Source organism: Sinohyriopsis cumingii, chromosome 2 (genome assembly GCF_028554795.1).
Source record: "Sinohyriopsis cumingii isolate HCF-2022 chromosome 2, ASM2855479v2, whole genome shotgun sequence".
Classification (NCBI taxonomy): Eukaryota; Metazoa; Mollusca; class Bivalvia; order Unionida; family Unionidae; genus Sinohyriopsis; species Sinohyriopsis cumingii.
The window spans coordinates 38,254,675-38,277,927 of NC_142962.1; the positions used below are offsets into that span (position 1 = coordinate 38,254,675).

At 36.6% G+C, this 23,253-nt stretch overlaps 1 protein-coding gene across 1 annotated transcript in view; it reads right to left on the reverse strand.

The window, feature by feature from the left end:
* Positions 1-4,018: 4,018 nt before the first annotated feature.
* The window catches only part of LOC149804674 (serine/threonine-protein kinase PAK 4-like), a 64,893-nt gene continuing 45,658 nt past the window's right edge, over positions 4,019-23,253 (reverse strand). Inside the window, exons 5-10 of the mRNA XM_089942926.1 lie at positions 19,906-20,094; positions 17,639-17,772; positions 12,736-12,862; positions 10,992-11,117; positions 9,126-9,260; positions 4,019-5,672 (exon numbers count right to left, since the gene is read on the reverse strand). Of these exons, the coding sequence (XP_089799052.1) occupies positions 5,511-5,672; positions 9,126-9,260; positions 10,992-11,117; positions 12,736-12,862; positions 17,639-17,772; positions 19,906-20,094 (873 nt within the window). The 3' untranslated portion in view covers positions 4,019-5,510. The remainder of the gene's footprint in view (positions 5,673-9,125; positions 9,261-10,991; positions 11,118-12,735; positions 12,863-17,638; positions 17,773-19,905; positions 20,095-23,253) is intronic.

Below are 23,253 nucleotides of genomic sequence, written 5' to 3' on the forward strand. Positions count from 1 at the left end.
AAGTTGATGCCAGATTACAATTTCTGTAAATGAAACAATGATGGACATTTTATTACACCCAAACGACAGACTGTATGTACAGAAATGTTCTAAAAAGTGGATGGATATAAAAGCATGGATGCATGAAATTCTGTAAAATCTGATATGATGCCTTTTGTCTTTACATCACACTGACAGTATCCAAGGTAGCATGTATATCTAGAATTGATTCAATCATTAAGGTTCAACTCTGGACACCTTCAGAATATTGTTGTTGTTGTTGTTGTAGGGTTTAACACCATTTTTCAGCACACGATAGGCTATATATGGCAGCCAGTATTAATGGTGGAGGAAGAACCCGGGAAAACCCTGGAAAGAACCACCAACCCACGAGAAGCTACTGGCAAGCTTTCTCACACCCACACTGGCTGAATCCAAGACTCGAACCCACGCAGACAGAGGTGAGATGGCAGTGATCCGTAATGGAGAGTGCGGTAGTAGAAATGTAAACTGGATACATTATAATAAGTTTGGTGAATGTCAAAATAAATTTCACTGAAAATGTCATTGCTGCCTAGCAAATATAATACATTCTGGCAAAGAAAATGTTTGTCAGAAGGAAAGGAAAGTCATGTGAATATGAAGTCCAAACGAGTCTAATGCTGCCCACCTCAGTATTTGACATGTCAGCTGGTGAATGCAAATTCATACAAATACTGAATCTAGACAGGGTATAGAAAAGATTGGAGCACATAGTTGATAAATTGGCTATAAATGATGGTATAATTTAATGTCTTTCCAAGACTGTATACATGCAAGATAAATTTCTCAGCATGAAAAGTTAAAGTCACTTATATAATAAGCGTTCTCCTTTTGATCTCTTCGTGCCCATAGGAAAGAGGCCCTTTTCATAACCTCCCCATTGAAGTATATACTCTTGGCATTTTATGGGAGTTAATCTGTGCAGTCAGCATAAATTCCTAGTTTTGTCCCTACCCCCATGAAAATCCACCCTTAGGGTAAAAACTTGGAGACCACTGGGATCTCCACCCACAGGAAATGTGTTGGCTCAATGGTAAAGGCATGGGACTCATGACGAGAAGGTTTCAGGTTCAATTCCCACTATGTGATCAGCCTGAATACTCATTAATATGCATGGATCTTACTCAAAATGGGACTCACAGGAGATCTTGATGATGCAAACTTACATACCAAATCTGGTTCAAGACTGATTCAGATATGTGCCTTTAGAGTGTTCACAATATCAGCCAATCCAATGCAAGATAACCTCGTTAACAAGTGTGGATGTTGCTCATAATCAATCTCACTTGAGATCTTGATAGTACAAGCTTACATTCCTAAATCTGTTCAAATCTAATCAGAAACCAATTTTTCCTAGCAAAATATGTTTCTTTTGCCCCAGCCTCCAATGATGATGAAGGCATGGGGCATAGATCTGGGGGAAGTAGATGGGTTACTGCCTTTTCAAAAGTCCACACATCTTTCCCTCTTCCCTCCACTTTTTCAACTGACCCAAGGTGAACATAGATGAATTGGACCCATTGTGATACTTACCCAATCAAAATACCTTAGGTGAACCAGCTCACAAATCCAAATCCAGCCCTTCCAGATACTACTTTTTAGCTTAAGGGTGCTAAAAGTTTTCTGTTAACTTATGTGGTGGTTGGGTACAGTGATCTCCCTTAGGTATAAGGATGGCAGCAAACACCAAGAACCTCTCAGTTACTAATGGAGCGGAAGGCACGCTCTCTAAGGATGTAACTGCAGGGAGGTTTAGAGGGTGTAAGTGTATTATGATTGGGTAAGTATTCTCAAAGAAACATTTTACTGGGAAAAGTTGGTTTCTTGTTTAAATACTTTACCCAATCATATTATCTTAGGCAAACTGGTTAAGAGGTAGAAGGATGTACATCCCCTTACCCAAGAGATACGATCTCTGGTCCCCTAAGGTATGTGAGACAGCTTCTAGGTAACCTGACTGGAGGGGACTCTGTCAGGGCACAGCTTCAAATATGGAAATCCCTCCCCCCCTGCAAATTTAGTGGAAGTAGTGAAGCTGTATCTTCAGAAGCTGTCGATCAATATGGAAGGGAGACCTGTTCAGTTGCAAATATAGGTCCCACCAGACCTATCTGGGCCCTTTGAGATGACAGATATTGAAGATAAAAGCTAGAGAATGTGGACTCCAATCTCGATCCCACTGCTTGAAAGTCGTCGGCTAGAGAACAGTTCTGAATGAATGTCATGCTGTTGGCAACTGCTCAAACCTCATGAGCCAAAATGTGTAAGAAGTTCATTTGAGCTGGAGTTATTTCTTGATAAGCAGAGCATATACCCCACTTGAACCAGGATGAGACAATCAGTGTTGATAATATCTTTCTGTTTTTCTTGAGGTAAAAATAGGCCCAATCTACATCAATTCAGTGGCTCTGTTCTATTAAAGTACCACTTCAAAGCCTGAACTTGGTCTTGTAGGTGGTCTTGAGCTGATGTGTCCAGACTAGACAGAAGTTTCATGATGAAACTCTGGTTACCCATGGAAGGCAGTCTGTTCTTGGTGATGAAAAAGAATGCCATCATGAGTAAGACTTACCTGTCTTGTTGGAACTGCATGTAATTTGGGTCTGCTGGTAGGGTATGTATTTGCTAATTCTGCCTGTCGTTGCTAATGCCATGAGGAAGCAGGTCTTGAATGAAAGGTGTGCCAGAGATGCCTTTAAGAATGGTTTAAAAGGTGTCTTGTTCAGCAAGGTACTTGGTGTTAACTTTCTCTCACAAAGAGCCAGAGGAAATTAGCTATTTGTGGTATAGATGCCTGGAAAGCTATGATGTGTTCATTTGTGCACCAATGGGTGAAATCATACCATTTGCCTTTATAAGTTTTCAGAGCCTTATTGCTAGAGTGATTCTTTCCATGACCGGTTGTGAGAATTGTTTATTTCTGAGGACCTGTTGAATATAATCCAGACTTGCAGGTTTGAGAAGGAATTAAATAACTTCTGTCACGATTATTTGAGTAGACAGGGAAAATCTGAATTTTCCAAGGAGTTTCCATCATGAGATTGACAAGGTCATTGATCTACAGCTTTCCCATCTGAGTGGTACAATGAAGAGAAGGCCACACTCTGATTATCTTGCTTTCTGTATCACTTTGGAATCAGAGGTATTGAGGGTAGGCATATGCATCCAGGCTGTTCCAATCTATGGATAGAGCACTGACTGCCCAGGCAATCGAGTCCCGGACTGGAGATGTAAAAGCTGGGAGTTTGATATTCCACCTTGATGCAAGCAGGTCCACTAATGGTCGGTCCAATCAAGTACATATCTGAGTGAAAACTGAGGGATGAAGCGATCATTCTGTCTGTTGGTTGATCTGGGACAAAGATTTGTCTAGTATGTTAGGCATCCCAGGATATGGCAAACTTGTACACCATTGTAGGAAGTCCTACACCAGGATGCAAAGGTCTGGCGAATTGGTTCCTCCTTATCAATCGAGACAAGCCCACAGTGACAAGTTGTCAGAATGAGAACTCCCTTGCCATTTAAATATTCCTGCCACCAGTAACAGGCTTCCACAACAGCCATCATCTCCTGGACAGACCATGCAACATTGACTTCCCGAAAGGATGGTAGTAGGTGGACTCCCCAGCCTTCTGTACTTGCCTTGGTACAGACTGTAATCATGAGCAGTTGTACTTGCAGAGGTATACCTGATGTGATTCAAGTCTGGATGCCCCAATTCAGCAGATGGTACCTCAACTGTGTGCAGATGGAAAGAGGTTGGTCCAGTGCGAAGACTTTTGGTCTCCACTGGTTCAGAAGAATCATCTGTATCAAAAGTAGTATCTGGGAGGTAGGGATTTACGAGAAAATAAAGTGTTATGACTGAGTAATGCATCTGAAGAAGAAATATGTCTTTAGAGTGTATACAAGCTCAGTCAATTAGATGCAAGGTCACTTCATTACTACACATAGAAGTTGTTCATTTCTTTAATAATATATTTTGGCATGCATGGGATTCATACTCATTTAAAAAAAATCAGTTGACTCTATGCATTATTCAAGTTTATTAAATAATTTCTAAAGTAGTGATTACCAACCATTATGAGCCTTAAGCCAGAGTGGATATAATTATTATTATTTCCAGATTAGCTGAATAAAAATAATGGTATTAGATATGTTCAGAGAACACAAATGCCCCACCACACTTTTTTCTATGACCATGCAGTAAAATATGTAGGAAAAACAGACCCAAAATCAAAAACTTCAGCTGAGTTTTATGAAATTTAGGTTACAATCACCAGTGTTTGGTAAGATGGTGTTGTACTCAAAAGGATGGATCTAAATACCAAAAATCATGCCTCAGTGGCCAATAACACCTAAGAAACTAACCTAAACAAAAAACCTAAACCTAAAAATAGTGAGAACTTATGTCAAAGTGACCTATATTTGGTAGAATGGACCCAACTAAGTACCATGCTGCATGATTCTTGAGCTAACAATGCCCAAGAAACTGATGCAAATTAAAACTTATGGTAACTGAATCATGAAATTTAGGTCAGTGACTTGCGTTTGTAATGATTGTTTTGTACTCTACAAGACATGTCTACATACTGAGCTCCATGACCTAGCGATGCCTGATTAACTGGCATAAATTTAAAACTTAACCTAAATCACTGACTGTGAAATTTTATTAACAGTGATCTACTTCTGAAACCATGGTATTGTATTCACCAAGAAGCATCTACATATTAAGTTACACAAGTCTCTGGGTAACAATGCCCAAGGAACCGACTTAGATACAAAATGTAACCAAGGTATGATAGACAGATGGAAGACAACATAATATGCCCCTTTCACATTCATTGCAGATCATACAATTCTATCAAACGTTCACCTGGGTGGACATTTTCTATATATAAAAAATTGGGTTTGGATCTTTCCTATAACTACATTCTGCTCACAATGGATATTGCCAAGTCCTATTATTTCTTGATATGCCATAAGAACTTGATGTCTAAATTACATTTCACCTTTATTTATTTGGAATGAATATGTAGTTTGATTATTTTAAATGTCAAACAATACATACGGCCTTGTAATATAATTGTTATTATCAAAATAAAATCTGAATGACAATGATATATTTCTTTCTGGATGGAATGGACATCATTGTGAATGTGAATGGATATCACTGTGAATGTAAAAAGGTTAATCCTCTGATCTACATTAGACACGTTAATCAATTACAAATATATTCATTAAACTACTGACCATAAATGCACATGGACACAGTTAATCACATGGCCTAATTCAAAAGAAATAATGTTCATAATGAAGCTATATATACCTTTGTTAAAAAAACTGGATCACAATCACAGACATTATAACACTGTCGACAACAGAGTATGCTTGAAGACAAGAGAACAACTCCTGCACAAGACTTGTAAATGCTGGGGAATGATGACTATACATTTCAGGAAAGAGGGGCAAGCTTTGATTGATATATATCAGCATGGGCTGTGTCTGAAACTTCTCATCAATGGTACCAAACAGCTGGGTTTATCAGCTCCTCGTAAAAATGGATGCTGTAGCAACTCAAATGCAGTGGCTCGTTGTGCTGGATCTCTCACCAACATTCGGTCCAGAAAACCTTGAAGTCTTGGCGACACCTGCAAATAGAATATGTAGAGCTAGTGGTTTTTTTCTTCAAATTAAATTCAGAATCTTGCAGTAGATTTTGCAACAGTAAATTTTGCAAATATGCATAGTCATGATGGAATGCAAATTTTTAAGTAAATTGTGTTTCTCTGAGAATCCTTACCAATTCACATTAACATAGGCGATACAAGCCCGTTACCTTGCAGATCCAGCCCTGCTTAAAGATGACATTTTTTTATCCTGTCTATCTCTTTTAGACAAAGGACAATAACTCTTGCCCATTACCTTGCCTTGCCACCACCAGGTGTCACTGGTTTTTAAGCTAAGCAATGTACTGATGAGGCTGCTCGCATGGCAGGGTGATTAGAAGGGTTTTTAAGCGATGTGATTTGGTAAATGTTCTCAGAGAAACACAATCTACTTTACAATTTGCTTTCTCTCCAAATACATTCCCCAATCATATGAACAGTAGGAGAATAGGTAATAGGAGGAGTGAATGCTGAGCATCCAACCTCTACCTCGGGAATTCTTCTAGGGATCGATGACTGGATTCCACATTCTAACAATAACCCATTCTTCTAATTACATAAGCAACACAGCCTAGGTTTATTTGATCTGTGACTCCTACATACGTTTAAAAAGAAAATTAATGAAATCTTCTTACCTACAAAATTTCACTGGCAAATCTAATGAATCTGATAGGCTGTTTTGATTGTTGTTGAGAATAAAAGGTAGGACTTTGAACTGATAAACCATGTTGTGGTAAGCAAAAAGGAGAAATTAACATGATGCGGAGTAGACAGAGATGTGAAAATATGCACCAGTCAGATTGAGACTGATGGCATACTCATCCCATTGGATAGAGAAATGGATTGATCTTGCCATCTCCATCTTGAATTTTGGTGGTGAAATGTATTGGTTTAGGCGAGAACTTACTATGCATCTTCCAAATAAGAACAGCCCTGAATAAAGCACCAGCAATTGTGGTTTTCGAACAATCTCCACCCCCTGTTTTTCTATGAGTGTTCATATCTCCTGTTGTATAAAGGCATCCTTCTCCTGATCTGATTGTATGTTAGAACCAGAATACAAACACAAAATATACTGGCAGTATAGAAGATGGTCCAGCTATCACTGGTACCTGGACAAACAGATTGGCACCAAATTGGAGTTGAATGCTCGGCAGGGGAGGTTGAGAGGTGTACATGTAATATGAACTGGAAAATATTATCAAAGAAACGTATTTTACTACAAAAATTGGTTTCTTCATTAAATATGTTATTCAATCACAATACTTTAGAAGAATAGGTTGGAGGTGGAGGGAGATACATTCCATGACCCTGGATAAGACCTAACTTGGGTCCCAAAAGGTAAATAAGGCATCGTGAACTCTTTAAGTATAAATAGGCTGGAGTATTCATTCCATATACTGGATGCAGCAGTTCTGGAAAAAATCACCACTCCCCCAATACTCAGGTATATTCAGTCCCAGAGTTGCATCACTGAGAAGGAAGCTGATGTATTGCTGCTAGTTTCCACCCAGCCAAACTGAGCCCTTGGGATACAAGTTCATGATGGTAAGTAGGAAAAAGTCATCTCTGCCCTCCATTCTGTGGCTTGTATTATGTCCTTTAGGGAACAGTGGCACTGGAATGTTAAGCTCATTGTGGCTGTATGTTAAACAATTAACCCATCTTATGAATAGAGAATGCTCTTGCTTTTCCAATTTCAAAGATATGGATAAAATAGATTGTTGACTGGATTCATAGCCCTCACTGAGCCCTATAGATGCCCCTCAGGTGAAGGGTTGAATGAAAATGAGGTTTCCTAATAAAAGACTGATTGCCTATGAGGGGGAGCATGATCTTAGCCATGAAAGCAGAGGCCACAATCAGTGAAATCAAAACATCACAACAGAATGATGATGAAATAGTCTTATACTGTGGAATCGATGCAAATTTTTCACCTAAAAAAATCACAGGAGAAAGCCAGCTCAATGATGCTTTAAATGAACTTTGATGTTTACCCACTTGCATCACTTTAAGAAAGCTCTTCACTTCCACTTGAATGCTTTCAGATAGGAAGACCATCCTGCATGAGTGATTCTGTCCACTGCTTATTCTGAGAAATGTTTACCCCAAGGGATTGTTCGATATGATCCAAGGGAGCCCAGGTGGCAGACTGGTCTGAGGCACTTGCTTTTACAGGTAACTAAAACATCTCACTGATGTCCATGTGAGTTTGAGTCTTGGCTCAACTGACTTTGGTATACCAGTAACTTCCCATGGATCCATGATTCTTCCTGGGTTCTTTCTCCACCAAATATATTGGCTGCCATTTATAGCCTATCATGTACTCAAAAATGGCATTATACCCCACAAAACCATTCCAATAATATGATTCAAATGTGCATCAAGACCTTTGGGATCAGAGCATTTGGAAGACAAGTCAACAGGATGAGCCACGAAATCCAAACTGTTCAAAGAGATTAAAAAAACAGTACTGATTGATCAGGTCTGGGACTGTAGCAACAAGTTTAGGCGCTTTACATTCCACAATGTCACCACAAGATCCACAAGTAGGTGGCCCCCTGCAAGTATAGATATGACTGAATGCTTAGGTATGACTTGATTATATGGTTTGGATTAGTCGATTCCATCAGGAAAATGCCTCTGCTGATACATGTACCTGCCTGGAGTGTGAAGGACATCAACATGGATTTGTTGTTGGTGACAACACCAGAAAAATTGTAAACTAGAAAGCAGAGGATCAGCCCCCCCCCCCAATCCCGATATTACACCACAGTGGCTTTGTTTGGAAAGAATGATTCACTTCCCATATAGAGACTACTGCCAGCAATGGATATTTATATGGTATTGTTGGTCCTGATAATGCCACAATGTGCTAGTTTCTGAGAATGATGGTAGCTCCAACTGCAATGATGGAATCAGTTCAAAAAATCATGATCCCCATTGGCTGGATCAGCTAGGGAACACCTTTTGTAAGCCAGCTGAGGTTCTCCTATTAGCTGAGATGTGATTTCACTGAGATTTCAAGATGTCAATATGATTTCAAAGTATGTTCGTCAGGGAGAGATGAGTTTTGAACTATCTAACCATAAGGGTAAAATGTTGAGATGGTACCATAATGGATCTGTCCTCATTGACAATGATTCCAAGGTAGACAAAAGCTGCATATTTTGATCTAGACCAAGACAAACCTGGTACTTATGTTCAAACCAGTATATTGTTTATGCATCACAACTGTTAAACAGTATTCACTGTCTCTGCTGTTCTATGTTTTCTCCAGCCTGTCTGTTTCTCAGCATTTGAAATAACCTGATGTTTAGATTTCTATATCACAAAGTAGAAATCCTACATTTTGTTTGGTTTGATTTCAAAGTTTAATTCTGAAAGATTCTTTCATACACTGCTTTAGTTAAATTAAAATCAAACCATTCATACCCGATGGGCATTCTTCAGCTTGGGAGGTGGCATATCTCGTATCCTTCTCATTGCCTGGAGGGGAGGTTCATTGAAGAATGGTGGTTCTCCATCAATCATTTCAATTACCATAATACCAAGGGACCAGACATCAACCTGAAAAAAATAAATGGAACCTATCTTATGACTTTACAAGTTATTTTATCTAGCTTCAAGCTGCTTATAACCTCAAGAGTTCCTCATAAATTCTCCTGCCCTACTAGAATGCACAAAGTACCAACATTTTAGAAAAGGGTCTTGCGAGTCTCATTCAAAAGACTCTCTTGTGACTCCATGACATCTCTGACATAAAGAGGGTTTGGTAAAATGCTTCAATGACCATTGTTACAGATAAAAAATGCTACTGTTAAACCTTTTATAAGCAAAACTTATCTGGAAATAATTTTTTGATTATTCAATCAAATATTTTGTTGTAGGCTTAAAAGTATATCATTAAGCATAATAAATAAAAAAAATTTCAAACAAATATTATCACAGGAAGCATGTCTCAACAATCCAAAAATATGTGTCAATGTTCATGTGAAATATAGCATCATGTCATTATCATAATGTCATCTTACCTCACCTCATTCCATCAGCCAATCAAAACAATTTTCCAGATTTTTTTAAAATCCTTGCCCTTTCATTACAAATAAAAGTTTTTTTCTGTATCAGACCCTTATTTTTGGCACTTAAGTCTAGTTGAACATGCCTAGGATTCCAGGGATTATGGTATCTCACCTGCTAATTGTGCTGTGATTGAAACCCTGCCCTCCCCCCACCAAAAAAAAACACAGTATCATGTATGTGGAAGAAAATAATACTTATACCCTCATACATGCATGTATAAGATTGCAAAAAAAAAACTTAACATATGACAGTCGATAAAAGATGAATAGAAATACATTTATCTCAAGATGGTTTCTAAAGTGTTTATGATGAATCTCTATCTTAATGGTAATGACCCTAGCCTTTTAGTTTTAAATCAGTGCCAAACCCTGCCCTCTATGGGGTTTACCTTGTTCTCCAAAGGGCATTCTGTCTTAAATTTTCTAAGGTATAATAAAACTGTGCATGGTAGTGCTCTCTCTTCAAGTGCTTTCTGAGCATCACATTTATCACTGTCCCCTATTTACAACTTTAGTGAAGTGCATAAAATCCTCCCATCTATCAAAATGAGTTCCCTCCACCCAGACTTTACTCTGCTTGAAATGTGGAGGAAAGCAACCAGCACGCTGCTCTGACTAGTGCTCTGGAGACAACACTGTTTAATTCTGACAGGTTCTTTACATAACAAAATTCATATAAGCATTTGTTTCCTGTATTTTTTTTTATACAACAAAATCTAAAATGCTTTTTAAATTATAGATGTAATTCTATTCTCAATCTACTTTAGAAAACTTTCATGATTGTCTAAATCATCATATTCTGTTATTAGACTTTATTAGAGAGGACAACATCTCAACAAAGTTTAAATTATAATGTTGCAGCGTTGCATGTCTATTTGCTCTTCAGTTACTGGTCCCCCTCCCAAGCCATGATGTCTCTACATACCTTGAATCACACTATTCTCAAACCACTGTGGACATAATCAATATTCTCACACAATATCTACAGTCCACTCAAAGTTTAATGTTTCTGTCCTTTGCAGTATAGGAGAAGTGGTCCAGCCTTAAACATTTATGATACACTCGTGCCTGCAGATTGCAAGCACCAATGCATCCACAGAATAGGTGGCCAAGAAATTATCCTCTAGGATCTTGCAAAAGCATAGGGACAAAAGTGATGGTCAAATAATACTAGACAACCAAAAACGCAACAAGAGCATAATAATGTCAGTATACAAACCTCTGGCCCATAAGGTAACCGTGATATTACTTCAGGGGCCATCCAGTATGGAGTTCCCACTAATGACTTTCTCTTGGGAAGTTCTTGGGATACTTGGGCACAGAACCCAAAGTCAGACAATTTCACCTGTAATTACAAGAACTTCTACATGTATATACCAGTTGTCCAGTTCATTGATACATAGAGGAAAACAAGTTTATTAAAAATTATAAGGAAATATTTCAAAAGTGTTCTATCATGAGTGGCAAAGCCAAAAGTGACAATACAGTGTTGCCACTTTACAAGTGAAATAATTCATTTCAAATACAATAAAAACGCACAGATTTTCTTTTTATTACATATCTTTTTTAAGGCAAACAATGTTGATTTGAAATAGCATTTCCTCCATTCTGTGTCAATGTGATTAATGGCTGCATTACTACATTGATAAAAAATTCCAAAATTGTACTATAATTTAAGTTTTATATTCAGCTTCTTACATGTGATACTTCATTATTTTGTATACTGTCAAATGAATGTTTCCATATGAAAATAAAGAAATTCTGATCTTTGCTAACACATTTCTTGTGTGGACTGATACAGTTACCAATGTTGTAGGGGTCGTGTAGAAACAGCACAGAGTCATCATATCTGACAGACTCAAGAGTATAATGTCTTTAAGCAAAAGCTTTTTATTGTGAATGATTGGGAATATACCTATAAGGACATTAGTTCTTTATTTTGTTTATTTATGCCTCCAAATGTCAACTGTGTGACCCTGGCATGTTTGCAGTCTAATTTGAAAATGGGTGCTGCACCCAAATGTTGACTGTCACTTGATTTCAGTTAATCAACCCTTACTGGTCCCCGACTTCTCCCTCATTTTCAAACATAATTATGATTGTAAGGAGAGGTAAAATCGCCACATGAACAATTTTATTACTGTGTGTGTGATCTGGATTTTTAAAATAGCTTTTAAAAAATTTCAGTCATATTGCTACAATGTATGCAACGTGTCAGTTTATAGTGCCACAGACTTGTAGCATGATGTACTACCCAGTCACATTCTCATGACACCAGGCCGACCAGTCCTAACACTAACCTCTTAATGCTGAGCACCTAGTGAGGTAGCTGTTAGTACCATTTTTTAAGGTCTTTGGTATGACTTGGCCGGGGTTGGAACCCGTGGCCTCCTGCATCCGAGGTGGATGCTCTAACCACTAGGCCACAGGAGTGGTCAATTGTAATACTATATTTAATGAGTTTTCCCACAACATTTTTTAAAATTGGTCCCAGTGTGTAACAGGTATTGTATTGGCAACAGAGTACTAAATTTAAAATAGATTAACTAAGTTCAGTCACTGACAATCTTCATGTGGAAAACTATTTTAAAAATATTACATAAATCCATGAAGCATATATTTTGTTGTCTAGAGTTTGATTTGTGGGCATTATTTTCAAAGAATCTCCACCATAGTTACAAATATGTATCCTACTGAGTTGCTTTGTTTTAAAGGATCATGTTGTACTTTTTTTAGACAGAAGAAACAATCTTCTTTGACAGGGAATTAGTGCCAGGAAAAGATACACCAGCACAATAACAGCATGTAATCTATTACTGCTTTTAAAAATACAAGTTTAGGCAGAAATTAACCCATTCAGTGAAACTTCATGGTGACAACAATAATAAATTCTTTAATCATGCAATAAGTCTTAATTTGTAAAATTAGTAGTCCATCTTTACAATTTTGGTACATGTTCTTACCTTTCCTTCATGTGACAAAAGTATAGAATCAGACTTAATATCCCTGTGGATTACCCCATTGGAATGAAGAAATGCCAGTGCCTTCAAACAAGCCTTACACACTGTAGCTATTTGTGTCTCATCCATTCTGATTGAGAAAAAGAGAGATGGAAAGAGAAATTAATTATCACTGATCATCAACATACAGATACAAACTTATTACTATGAACCATATGCCTGATTGGTTTTGGCAGTTTTGAGTTTTATATGCATGAAAAACTTTTGGCAAATTATTACAGTTGTCCCACTCTTAAAAAGTGACACCTTTCTTCAGTAGGAAAGTGGCCTTATAAGTGGGGTGGCCTTACTAGACTGTGGCTCACAGATGAAAACAATAATTACCTATAAAGTAAGAAAGGTTTAACTAAGTTTTAATCTTTAATATTGTCATTTAAAAATCATGTACATGTTATGGAATCAATGTGAGAAAACTTCTATTATTGTTATTTAAAGTTAAACCACCTTACCTTTAAAATGGTACCATATATCCACTACTGTGTTGATAATACTGTAAAATGCTACTGACACATACAATGTCGATTAAATTAAGGAACAAACATTTATCCATCCATTCAATTTTCCCACTACTGTAGAATGTATATAAAACTTTGTTTATGAATCTTTCTGACATCAAATATCTGAGTAGTTATCAAAGACTCTTCTTCTTTTCATAGTCAAATTGCTTTCACTGTTCCATTTAAGCTAAGATTTTGTGACAACATTTTGCACTTTTTTTTAACAACTTGTTTCTTTATCAGAAATTTGTAATTACTGTATTACACAAAATCCTCCATGTACGCAATAGACTGAGCTTGTCATATGATCAAATAGTTTTAGAATGGTACACTTTCAAGTACATTTTGTAATAAATGAGAAATAGTCACAATGGTAACATACTATTCTTTCTTTCTGACAATCAGATCTTGCACTGACTTGAGTTGAAGAATACTGTTTCTCAGCATTTAGCTATTTGTCATCAAGAAGATTCATGATGTCAGGTATAACAAAATATACATGATGCAAAAAATATGTGGTTATGAGCTGCGCATAAAAAATTAACCCAAGTGAGTAAAATATGAAATGTAGGTCATAGTGAACTTTTTAAGTGTCTGGTACTAATACAAATGCATGCAATCATCTTGTTTGATGTTGTCAGCAGGCCAAGTAATTGAGAAACTTATGTAAAACACAAATATAAACACAAGTCAGCAAAGTCTGAAATGTGGGGTCACAGTGACCAACTTTTGTGATAGAGTATAGGGGTGTAACACTCAACAAGATGCATTCCTTTATCAGATTTCATGATTCTATTTATACGAGTGCAAATAGCTTCTGGCATGGAAGGTCAGATTTAAAAATTCTGCAAGTGAGAGTGAATTCCTCTGACGATATGCAACCCCACAATTGTGGCCATACTGGGTAAGCACTCTTCTCATTTAGGACCAATCTCTCATCACAAGAAGCCTTTTATTCAAAACCCTATCCCACTAGCCATCCATTTAGGCGAAGTGGCCATAACAATATTTTCAACATGGTCACTATAACAGCCATGTGTGCTATCAGATCAACATAATTTTTACTGAATAACAACCAGATATGATGAAAAGCCTTTTGGTGAAAACCATATGTAGATGTTGCCATCTGTTTAGGACAAGCAGCGACAAGAAGATTTAGTGGCTATGTTGGAAATCTGATGAGCAACACCTAAGTTTAGTATCAAGTAAACATCCAAAGTCTTTTTGTGGAAATCTGATGTCAATATGACAATTTACGCAGAAGAAGTAACAAAACGTTTCAAGAAGCCTGCTGAAGTGGCCACACTGGACGTCAGATAGAAAACGCTGTTATTTAGGACAAACCAAACATCACAAGAAGTTGTAGCAAAAACCCCATTTCAATATGATCACTCATTTGGAAGGAACAACAAAAACAAGAATTCCAAGACGGCTGCTGAAGTGGCCATATTGGATGTCAGATTGGTATTATTTTCGTTTAGGACCAACCTGACATCACCTAAAATCTTGTAGTATAAACAGACCTGCCAACCCTGATGAACCCGTCTCAGTAAAGCAGTTGATTTTTTCCTGTATAACTGACCAGTTTTCAGTTAAGTGTAACAAAATATCATAAACTGCTATTGTAAAGCTGGAAAATGTAATTAAAAATTCAGTATTCGAAACATGCAGCGATGATAAACATTATGCTCAACTGAAAAGTTTATAAAGTACAAGAAGACTTTATTTACCACTAGTACAGTTGCACAAACCACAGTTCCAAACCCTATGCAGTTCAATGGCTTGTTGCTATCTCTAACTGACTTAATTCTTGGAAATTCTTTTTCCATTTCCCATAACGATGGCAATCATATCTCTTGCTACGAGACATACTCAAATTGGCACGTTATGTCCAATAAGAATAATTGTATTAGTTCATTTTTCTTTTAAAGTCGTACTTTTAACACTCCTTATAATCAATATGAAGCAATATTATAGCCCAACACAGTACATACAAGCCAATACAAAAAGCCAAATAAATCTTTTCAACAAAATGGCAGTCAAACTACTGCCTTTCATAAAATGTGTACTATCATCGGTTTCACTGTACTTTGTCCTAGAACATATTTATCCAAATATCAAGGAGGATAATGATTCATCTTCTTTCTAATAAGTTAACCTGAACTTTAAGATCGCTCTTTTATTGCAGCAAAGTTAAAAACCAACAAAATCTGCAATGACCTGCTGACTCTGTAATCCAAATAACGCAATTGTCTCTGCAAGTTTATTGATTTCTTTGTCGTGAAAGAATGTCTTGAGTTATAATGTGTTCTCCACATATCTTGTGGTGAACGAGGGCAGATTTTTTAAAATTCTAAAACCCTGTCAAGAAAGGATTATTCAATTTTGCAGTCTTCGCAATCACACGATCATAAGTCACACTGGTAATCCTAACGTATGAACACTGTATTCCAGTCAAGGGCATTATTTTCTCCATTTTTCATTAAAGTTAGAGCCACAGTTACTCTTTTGTATTCTGCTTCTTTTAATTTCTTTGCTAATGATTTTTAGTGCACGATGTTTTAATTTGAAGACCACTTTCTAGTGCAACAAGTACTGAGATTAAACATCTAGATGACAGCTTGCTGAGCTCGATGGAAATCGCATGAGAGCTCGTGAGATTAGGGGAAGCTACTCCGCCATAACATTGCCTATGCTAGTCTGGTTCATTGTTTTGAATGTTCCCTGCGTTGCACTCTGCTATACAAATACAGGAGCGCAAGGCAAGGAACAAACAAAGCGGGGAACCAGTCAATGCTCGAAGTATATACGATGCCATCCATCGTCCAATGCATTGGGTATTAAATAAATCCTGATCACATTATGAAAATCCTTCGCATCAAAAAAAAAAACGCACGGCAACAAAATGTGTGCATCAATTTTCTCCAGTGTGCGTCCCTGATGCACAAATGTGCGTAAAGGGAAACACTGGTCTGGGGTGCTGCTGTAAAGTTAGTCAGGTTCCCTGACTAATGTCACTAGTTCTAATATGAAACCCAGATCAAAATTAAACATGGATGAATCAATTATCCTGATTTTTTGGCAACGATAACTTTTCTGTAGTTTTTGCTTTTATGCCGTAAGTCTGTATTTTAAGGGTAATTTTCGTAAGACATACGTCAAATTTATAAGGGCTGGCAGGTCTGTAAAAAGCCCAGGTCAATACCCTTTAGGATTAGTAGTGTTAATAAACTTTTTAATGGCTACCATGATGGTGGCAATAATGAACATCCATGAGCATGATGGAGGGACACTATTTTCAGGAAGGACCAAGCAGACATCATAAGAAGTCTTGATGTGAAAACCCAATGTTGATGTGACCATCTGTTCAGGAAGAGTCACTATAACAAGATTTTTCAAGAATGATGCAATGGTGGCCATACTACCATTATTTTCGTTGATGATCAACTGGGCAACTTTTACTGAAAACCAAATGTTTTTTGACCATCAATGTAATATAACCACCCACTCTTGGATTTTCATTGATAGTCTATGTCTAAGTGCATGTTTGATGGCTACAAATTTCATTCACAACCAACCACACAAGTTTTAAGTGTAATTCCTTTGTCTAGATGACCATCCATTTCTGAGAAGTAGCAACAAGATTTTAAAGATGGATACTTCGGAGGTCATGCTATAAGTCAGATAGGCACCAATATCATGTAGGACGCGTTTCACACTTTAAGTCTGTTAGTGAAGACTCTCATGTTGATATGAACATTCCTTCAGTAAGAGTCATGACAAGCTGAACATGATTTTCATTTAGGACCAACATGATATTATAAGAAGTCTTATAATGAAAAGGTCATGTCAATACAAACATCTGTTCAGGAGTAGCATTAACAAAATTGTTACAATGGCCACCATTCTTGATATCTGAGAGGACCATTTTTAATATAAAGTTTCATGGCAATCATCCTTGTGGTTTAGGACACGTAGTGACAACAAACTTGTGCTAATGATGCCAGACAGGAAAAAAGCCTCTGCATAAGCTGTTTTGGTCTGTGACCATTAAAACAAAGAACATATCAACAGAGTTAGGTAATCTTAGCACTCAGAATACAGGCACTTGAGTAAAAATTCCAACTTCTGAATGAGTAATATCAATCCAATGACTAATAGAATTTTGAGTTGAGTATGATTATTAGTGTGGGAATTGTTTTTAATATTGGGATTTATGTAATTACACACAAATGTACACAAGGCCTTGCTTGAGACTGGTTGATGCCTAATGGAATTAAACAAAGACTGACAGCTGGTTGAAGATATATCAATTTAAACTTGAGTGTGTTCATTTACTTGTAATTTACCTGTTGTGTGTGACAATATCTGTTAATGCACCTCCTTCCAAGAACTCCATCACAACCCATAGTTCGTCTGCAACCAAGAAACTGTCGTACATGTCTACAATATGTGGGTGGTGATAGTCACGCATAATCACAACCTGAAAAGATGAATTATATCTATGTGAAAACTCAACAAAAGTCAAATCAATTTCTTAAAATCTATCAAATTCTATTGTTCAATTATTCCTCTATCATTCTGAATTAACCATAAGGATGTTTAAAACTTTAAAATGTCAGTCAAAGTTACATAATGTGATTTTTGATAACAATTCTACCAAAGGTCATGCCATTAATAAAGATATTTAAAGCAGCTATATCAAAATTTTCAAGAGGTATGCCATAATGGCCATATTCGATGCCAGATGGACACCATTTCTATTTAGTGACAACCAGACATCATTAAAAGCTTTTTGGTGAAACCACAATGTCAATAAGGCTAGGATTTTTAATGACAACTAGAATTTTTTAAAAAAGTCAGATTGGCACCATTTTCATTTATGACTATCCAGACATCATACAAAGTCTTTCAGTGCTGATGTGACCGTTCATTCAGGACAAATAGGGATAACAAGATTTTCAAAATGGCCTCTGTGGCAGGGATATTAAATGTCTAAATGGCGCAATAGGACCAGCTAGACCTCATAAGTTGTTCAGTAAAATTCCAATGCTGATATAACCATTCATTCAGGTGGAGGAGTTGTAATAAAAACGTTTTCATTATGGACACTGTATCCATACTGGACATTGGATTCACATCATTTTCATTCTGGACCAAATATACATATATATATGAAGTCGTCTGGTGACAGCCCAAATAGCAATAGTACTTTTTATTAGGAGGATTAGCAATAGCAGGACATTGGATTGTCACTATTCTCATTTAATACCAACAATATACCAAAAGAAGTCTGTAGGTGAAATCCATATGGAAATTCTACTCTTTGTTTAATAGAAGTAGCAAAAACAAGATTTCAATATAGCAACTCTAGCTGCCATACTGGATATCAGATCAGCACAATTTACAATACAGGACCAACTAGACATCATACAAAGTCTTTGAATGAAAACTGAATGTTAATATGAACAAAAATTTAGGAGGAGTACCATTAACGAGATTTCCAAGATGGCCACTGTCATACTGTCCCTCACATCAGCACCGTTTTCAGCTAATTCCAACAAGACAATAAAAGAAATCTTCTCATATGAAAGCAATAGCAATAATTTCAAGATGGCCACAAAAGTGGCATATTGGATATCAGATCATTCCCATTTTCACTGAGGACAAAGTATGCATTATAAGAAGTCTTTCAGTGAAGACACCATGTTGATATGACCGTCCATTTAGAAGGAATAGCAATAACATGATTTTCATACTTGATTTCCAAGAAGTACCATTTTCTTTTAGGACAAACTAGACCATGGGATGAATGTGTGTGCAAAATTTCATGGCAATTTTCCAAATAGTTTAGGCGGAGTTGCGATAACAAACCTGTGGTAATGGATGGACGGATGGCAGATGACAGACAATAGACAACAGACCATCCCATATGCTCTTCTAGCCTATAACCAGTACAGCTAAAAACCCGACAAGTACCGACCCCTCTTTTATTAACAATTTTACATCTTCCCCAGTCCCCCCCCCCGTGAATTTAAGTATCAACAAAAATGAGAAAACAACAAAAATGTATATGTAATTAAATAAGATGACAGCATTCTGCATTGATTTATCAAGAAACAACTCGTTTAATTCTTGAATACATACACAACATTAGTCAACTAATTCTCTAGTACATAAAATAAAATGTTTTGGCTAGATTTTTGGTATATTTAGCTGACAGGTCCATGACTTTTAACATGTCTGGATTATAAGTCAATACCCCCATTCCAATTTTGTTTTTTAATTGTGACTAGGAAGTGAGTATATAAAGGTAATTAATATAGTGAATATCTGCCTTGAAAATCATCAAGAGCATATAATTGTGTAGTCTTTCAGTAAATGGCTAATATTTGTAGTGAAAATGCTCACCATTTAATTTCTAAAAAACCTTTGTAACATCCATAAATTCACAAAATTGATCTTACAAAATTTTCAAGAACAGTTTCACAAAAGTCACTACTTTGAAATATATTCTGAATGTGACTGTACAATTTCTAGGCAGACACATTTTAGAAATCTCTAACTAAATATCATATAGTTTGAACAATGCAATTCCTTTGCCTAGATGAAGTACCTCATTAAACAATAGTTCTCTTCTTTGCTGTTTTCTAAGGTCCATTTTTTTCACAGCCACTTGCCGCCTCGTGCTTTTCTCTGTAGCTATACACACAATACCTGTGGAGCCTTCACCAATTTTGATGAAATTATCAAGGTTGAGTCGTGGGTCACCAGGACTGACCACCATCTGTAATGCTGATCGGAACTATAAGAAAAAATGAGATAATTCTTCAATTGATGACCCTAAATGCATGATACATGTGGCTCTGTGTTTGGGGGGTGGGGGCTAATTTTGATGATATAATACTAGTCTGTGGCTACTGCATAACTTATTCATTTCTGGATGGAAGAATACCCTTCAATGTAACTGAATTTATCCTCCCAAAACGAACAAGGATCGGAAGTCCAATCTGCACAAATCTTCATTCTTTTTGAGGACATAGCCTGAACTAGTGGAATATCAGTTCACGGTGGGAGGGAGGAATCTGGCAATAACAGCAAATAAGTATTACATCATTAAAGTTAGTTTTACACCCACCCCCAACACATTTTAAGATCAAGTACATAACCTGTTGTTACTGCCTTGCTGACTTTGCCAGTTTGATTGGAGGCTGATTGTCCTGCAACTGGTTACAAAAAAAAAGAAAAAAAGAAAAGGAATACTCACCCTCACTGAAGAAGTATAAAATGCTGTTTCATGGTATATGCATGAGCCAATTTATGTGCTATGACTATTAGCCCCAAAGAAAATATGCCTTTGCTTTGGTGAGCTAATGAGAGAAAGTAAAAGAACATCACACAAGATTGCCAAAATGCAGCTTTCATCACATCCTCCAGAGATGAATGAGTTAGATACACCAGGAAGCAACAGCTGGAACCTCATCGGCTTTAATCTTCCTTAATAAAAGGTCCCTCTTGGTAAGTGACTGATAAGCTTCCTTTTAATTTGCTGAGTGCTGCAGCTATCTTCTCATATTCAAATTAGCTAATTGTGGTCAACATATTAGATAAAAGATTGGCACCATTATCATTTTGATCAAATCAGACAAAATTAGAAGTCTTTTGGTGAAAACCACATGTCATAATGATCATCCATTCTGAAGGAGTAGTGTCAAAAGATTTTCACGACAGCCGTCATGGCAGCCATACTGGATGTACGACTGGCAACATTTTCATTTATCACCAACTTCATCATCATAATAAGAATACTGGTGAAAACCCCATGTTAACCATTAATCTGGAAAGGAGCAAACAATATTTTCAAGATACATGTAGTCACCATGGTAGCCATGCTGAGGTTGTTTGTTTTCATTTAGGACCAAGCAGACACCACAAAACTCTTCTAATGAAAAATCTCAAGTCAAAATTGCTTTCCTTTGAAGAGGAGTAGCTAAAATGAGATTGTCAAGATGGCCACTGCAGTGGCCATATTAGACTCCAAATCTTTACTATTTTCATCTTTATCTATGCAGTCATCATAAAAGTCTTATAGTGAAAACCCCATGTCAATATGACTTTCCATTCAGGAATAGCAATAAAAAGATTTTCTATATGGCTACTGTGGTGGATATATGTGACATCAGATCAGCACTATTTTCATTTAGGACCACGCAGACATCTTTTAATGAAAACCACATGTTGATAAGACCATCCATTCTGGATTAGTAACAATAAAGATTTTGTTTATGATGGTCACTGTCTGGTGACAATACTGGATGTCAAATTGGCAGCATGTTCATTTAAGACCAATTGGGTATAAAAAGAAGTCTTTTGGTCAAATCACATATCAACAGAACTTTCTGTTCATGAGGAGATGTGATAAGATTTTTAAGATGGGTGCCTTAGTGGCCATAATGGAAATCAGATTGACATCTATTCATTTCTGACAACATAAGTCTTTTAGTGAAAACCCCATGTTGATACTACCTCCCATGTAGGAAGAGCAGTGATAACAAGTTTAAAATGGCTACCAGGGAAAACATAATGGATATGCATACAGCATCATTTCCTTTTACATGTAGGACCAACCAGAACATGTGATGTGTGTAAAGTTTTAAAAGAATCCTCCAAGTAGTTTAGGTCAAGTAGCAATAAAAAAAAATAAACTTGTGCTAATAGATGGGTGGACAACAGAGATCCTGTAAGTTCCTCTGGTATATGTCTAGTAGAGTTATAAACTAAAACAGTTCTTGTAAAGGTAGAAACTAGAATAAATTTAGTTTCACAAAAACTTTTTACATCTCTTTTAAAAAAATTATGGTTAAGTCATGAACCAATTTTATTCCTTCCAAATTTTCATAATTTTTGGGGGTCTTTAGGTGACATGCACTTGAATTTTACAAAGAGAAGGTAAATGTAAATTTCTGATATGCATTATGATTAGCTGATTTCATATGTTGTGGTTAGTGAGCAATAGGTATTTGATTTAAGTTCAACAGTTTTACAATAAACAATTGTTTTAGTTATTCTTTAAATTCTTGTTGTGCAATACTAAGCTAAACACTGTATGCGACTAAGCAATGGAGATGGGAAAATAAATCATGCTGCAGAATCTATTACCAGAAAATCATTAAGCGTCACTCTCATGCAATCAGCTGTAATGCTGTACACAAGCAAAAAACAATTTTGTAATTTCTCTTTCAACTGTACTTACAATGCAAGATAAACTGTCAATGTCTCACTGATATTCCAAACCCTTACCCATTAGTACCCATTCTAATACAACACCCCCTAAACAGAGAACCAAAAGTCATCATGCAAAATCCATGATATACATTATACTTTTTCCTGTTATATCTGTATATATAAAGTCTGTTAAGAAAATATCTGAAAATGTGATACATTTCACCATGGGCATGAGTTAATAATGGCACCTCTTTCAGAGATGGTTAGTATTTCACCCACCAGTTTAGAAGGTGCACTAACAGACTGATGGAGGGCATCACTGTATATCCTTTTAAATACATTTCCCTCAAAAGGACTGACACTCAACTCTTTGAAAAGAATTTCAAGGAATTCTAGATGAGACTATTTCTTCCTCTAAACTACATAGTGTTTCTCTGTGATTATACAGTAATAACAAAAGTTTACATTAGCTGCTATGGCAGCCATGTGGGATGTTTAATTGGCATCGTTTTCATTTAGGACCAGCTAAGTATCACAAGAAGTTTATGTGTGAAAACCCCCATGTTCATATAGCCCTGAATCTGGGAAGAGTAAAGAATAATATCAAGGGTCAGTTTGCATAATTTTAATTTAGGCCAAACCAGATACTACATAAACTCTTATGATGAAAACCACATGTCAAAATGAGATTCCATTTTAGAGAAGTAGCAATAAGAACATTGTCAAGATGGCTATCATT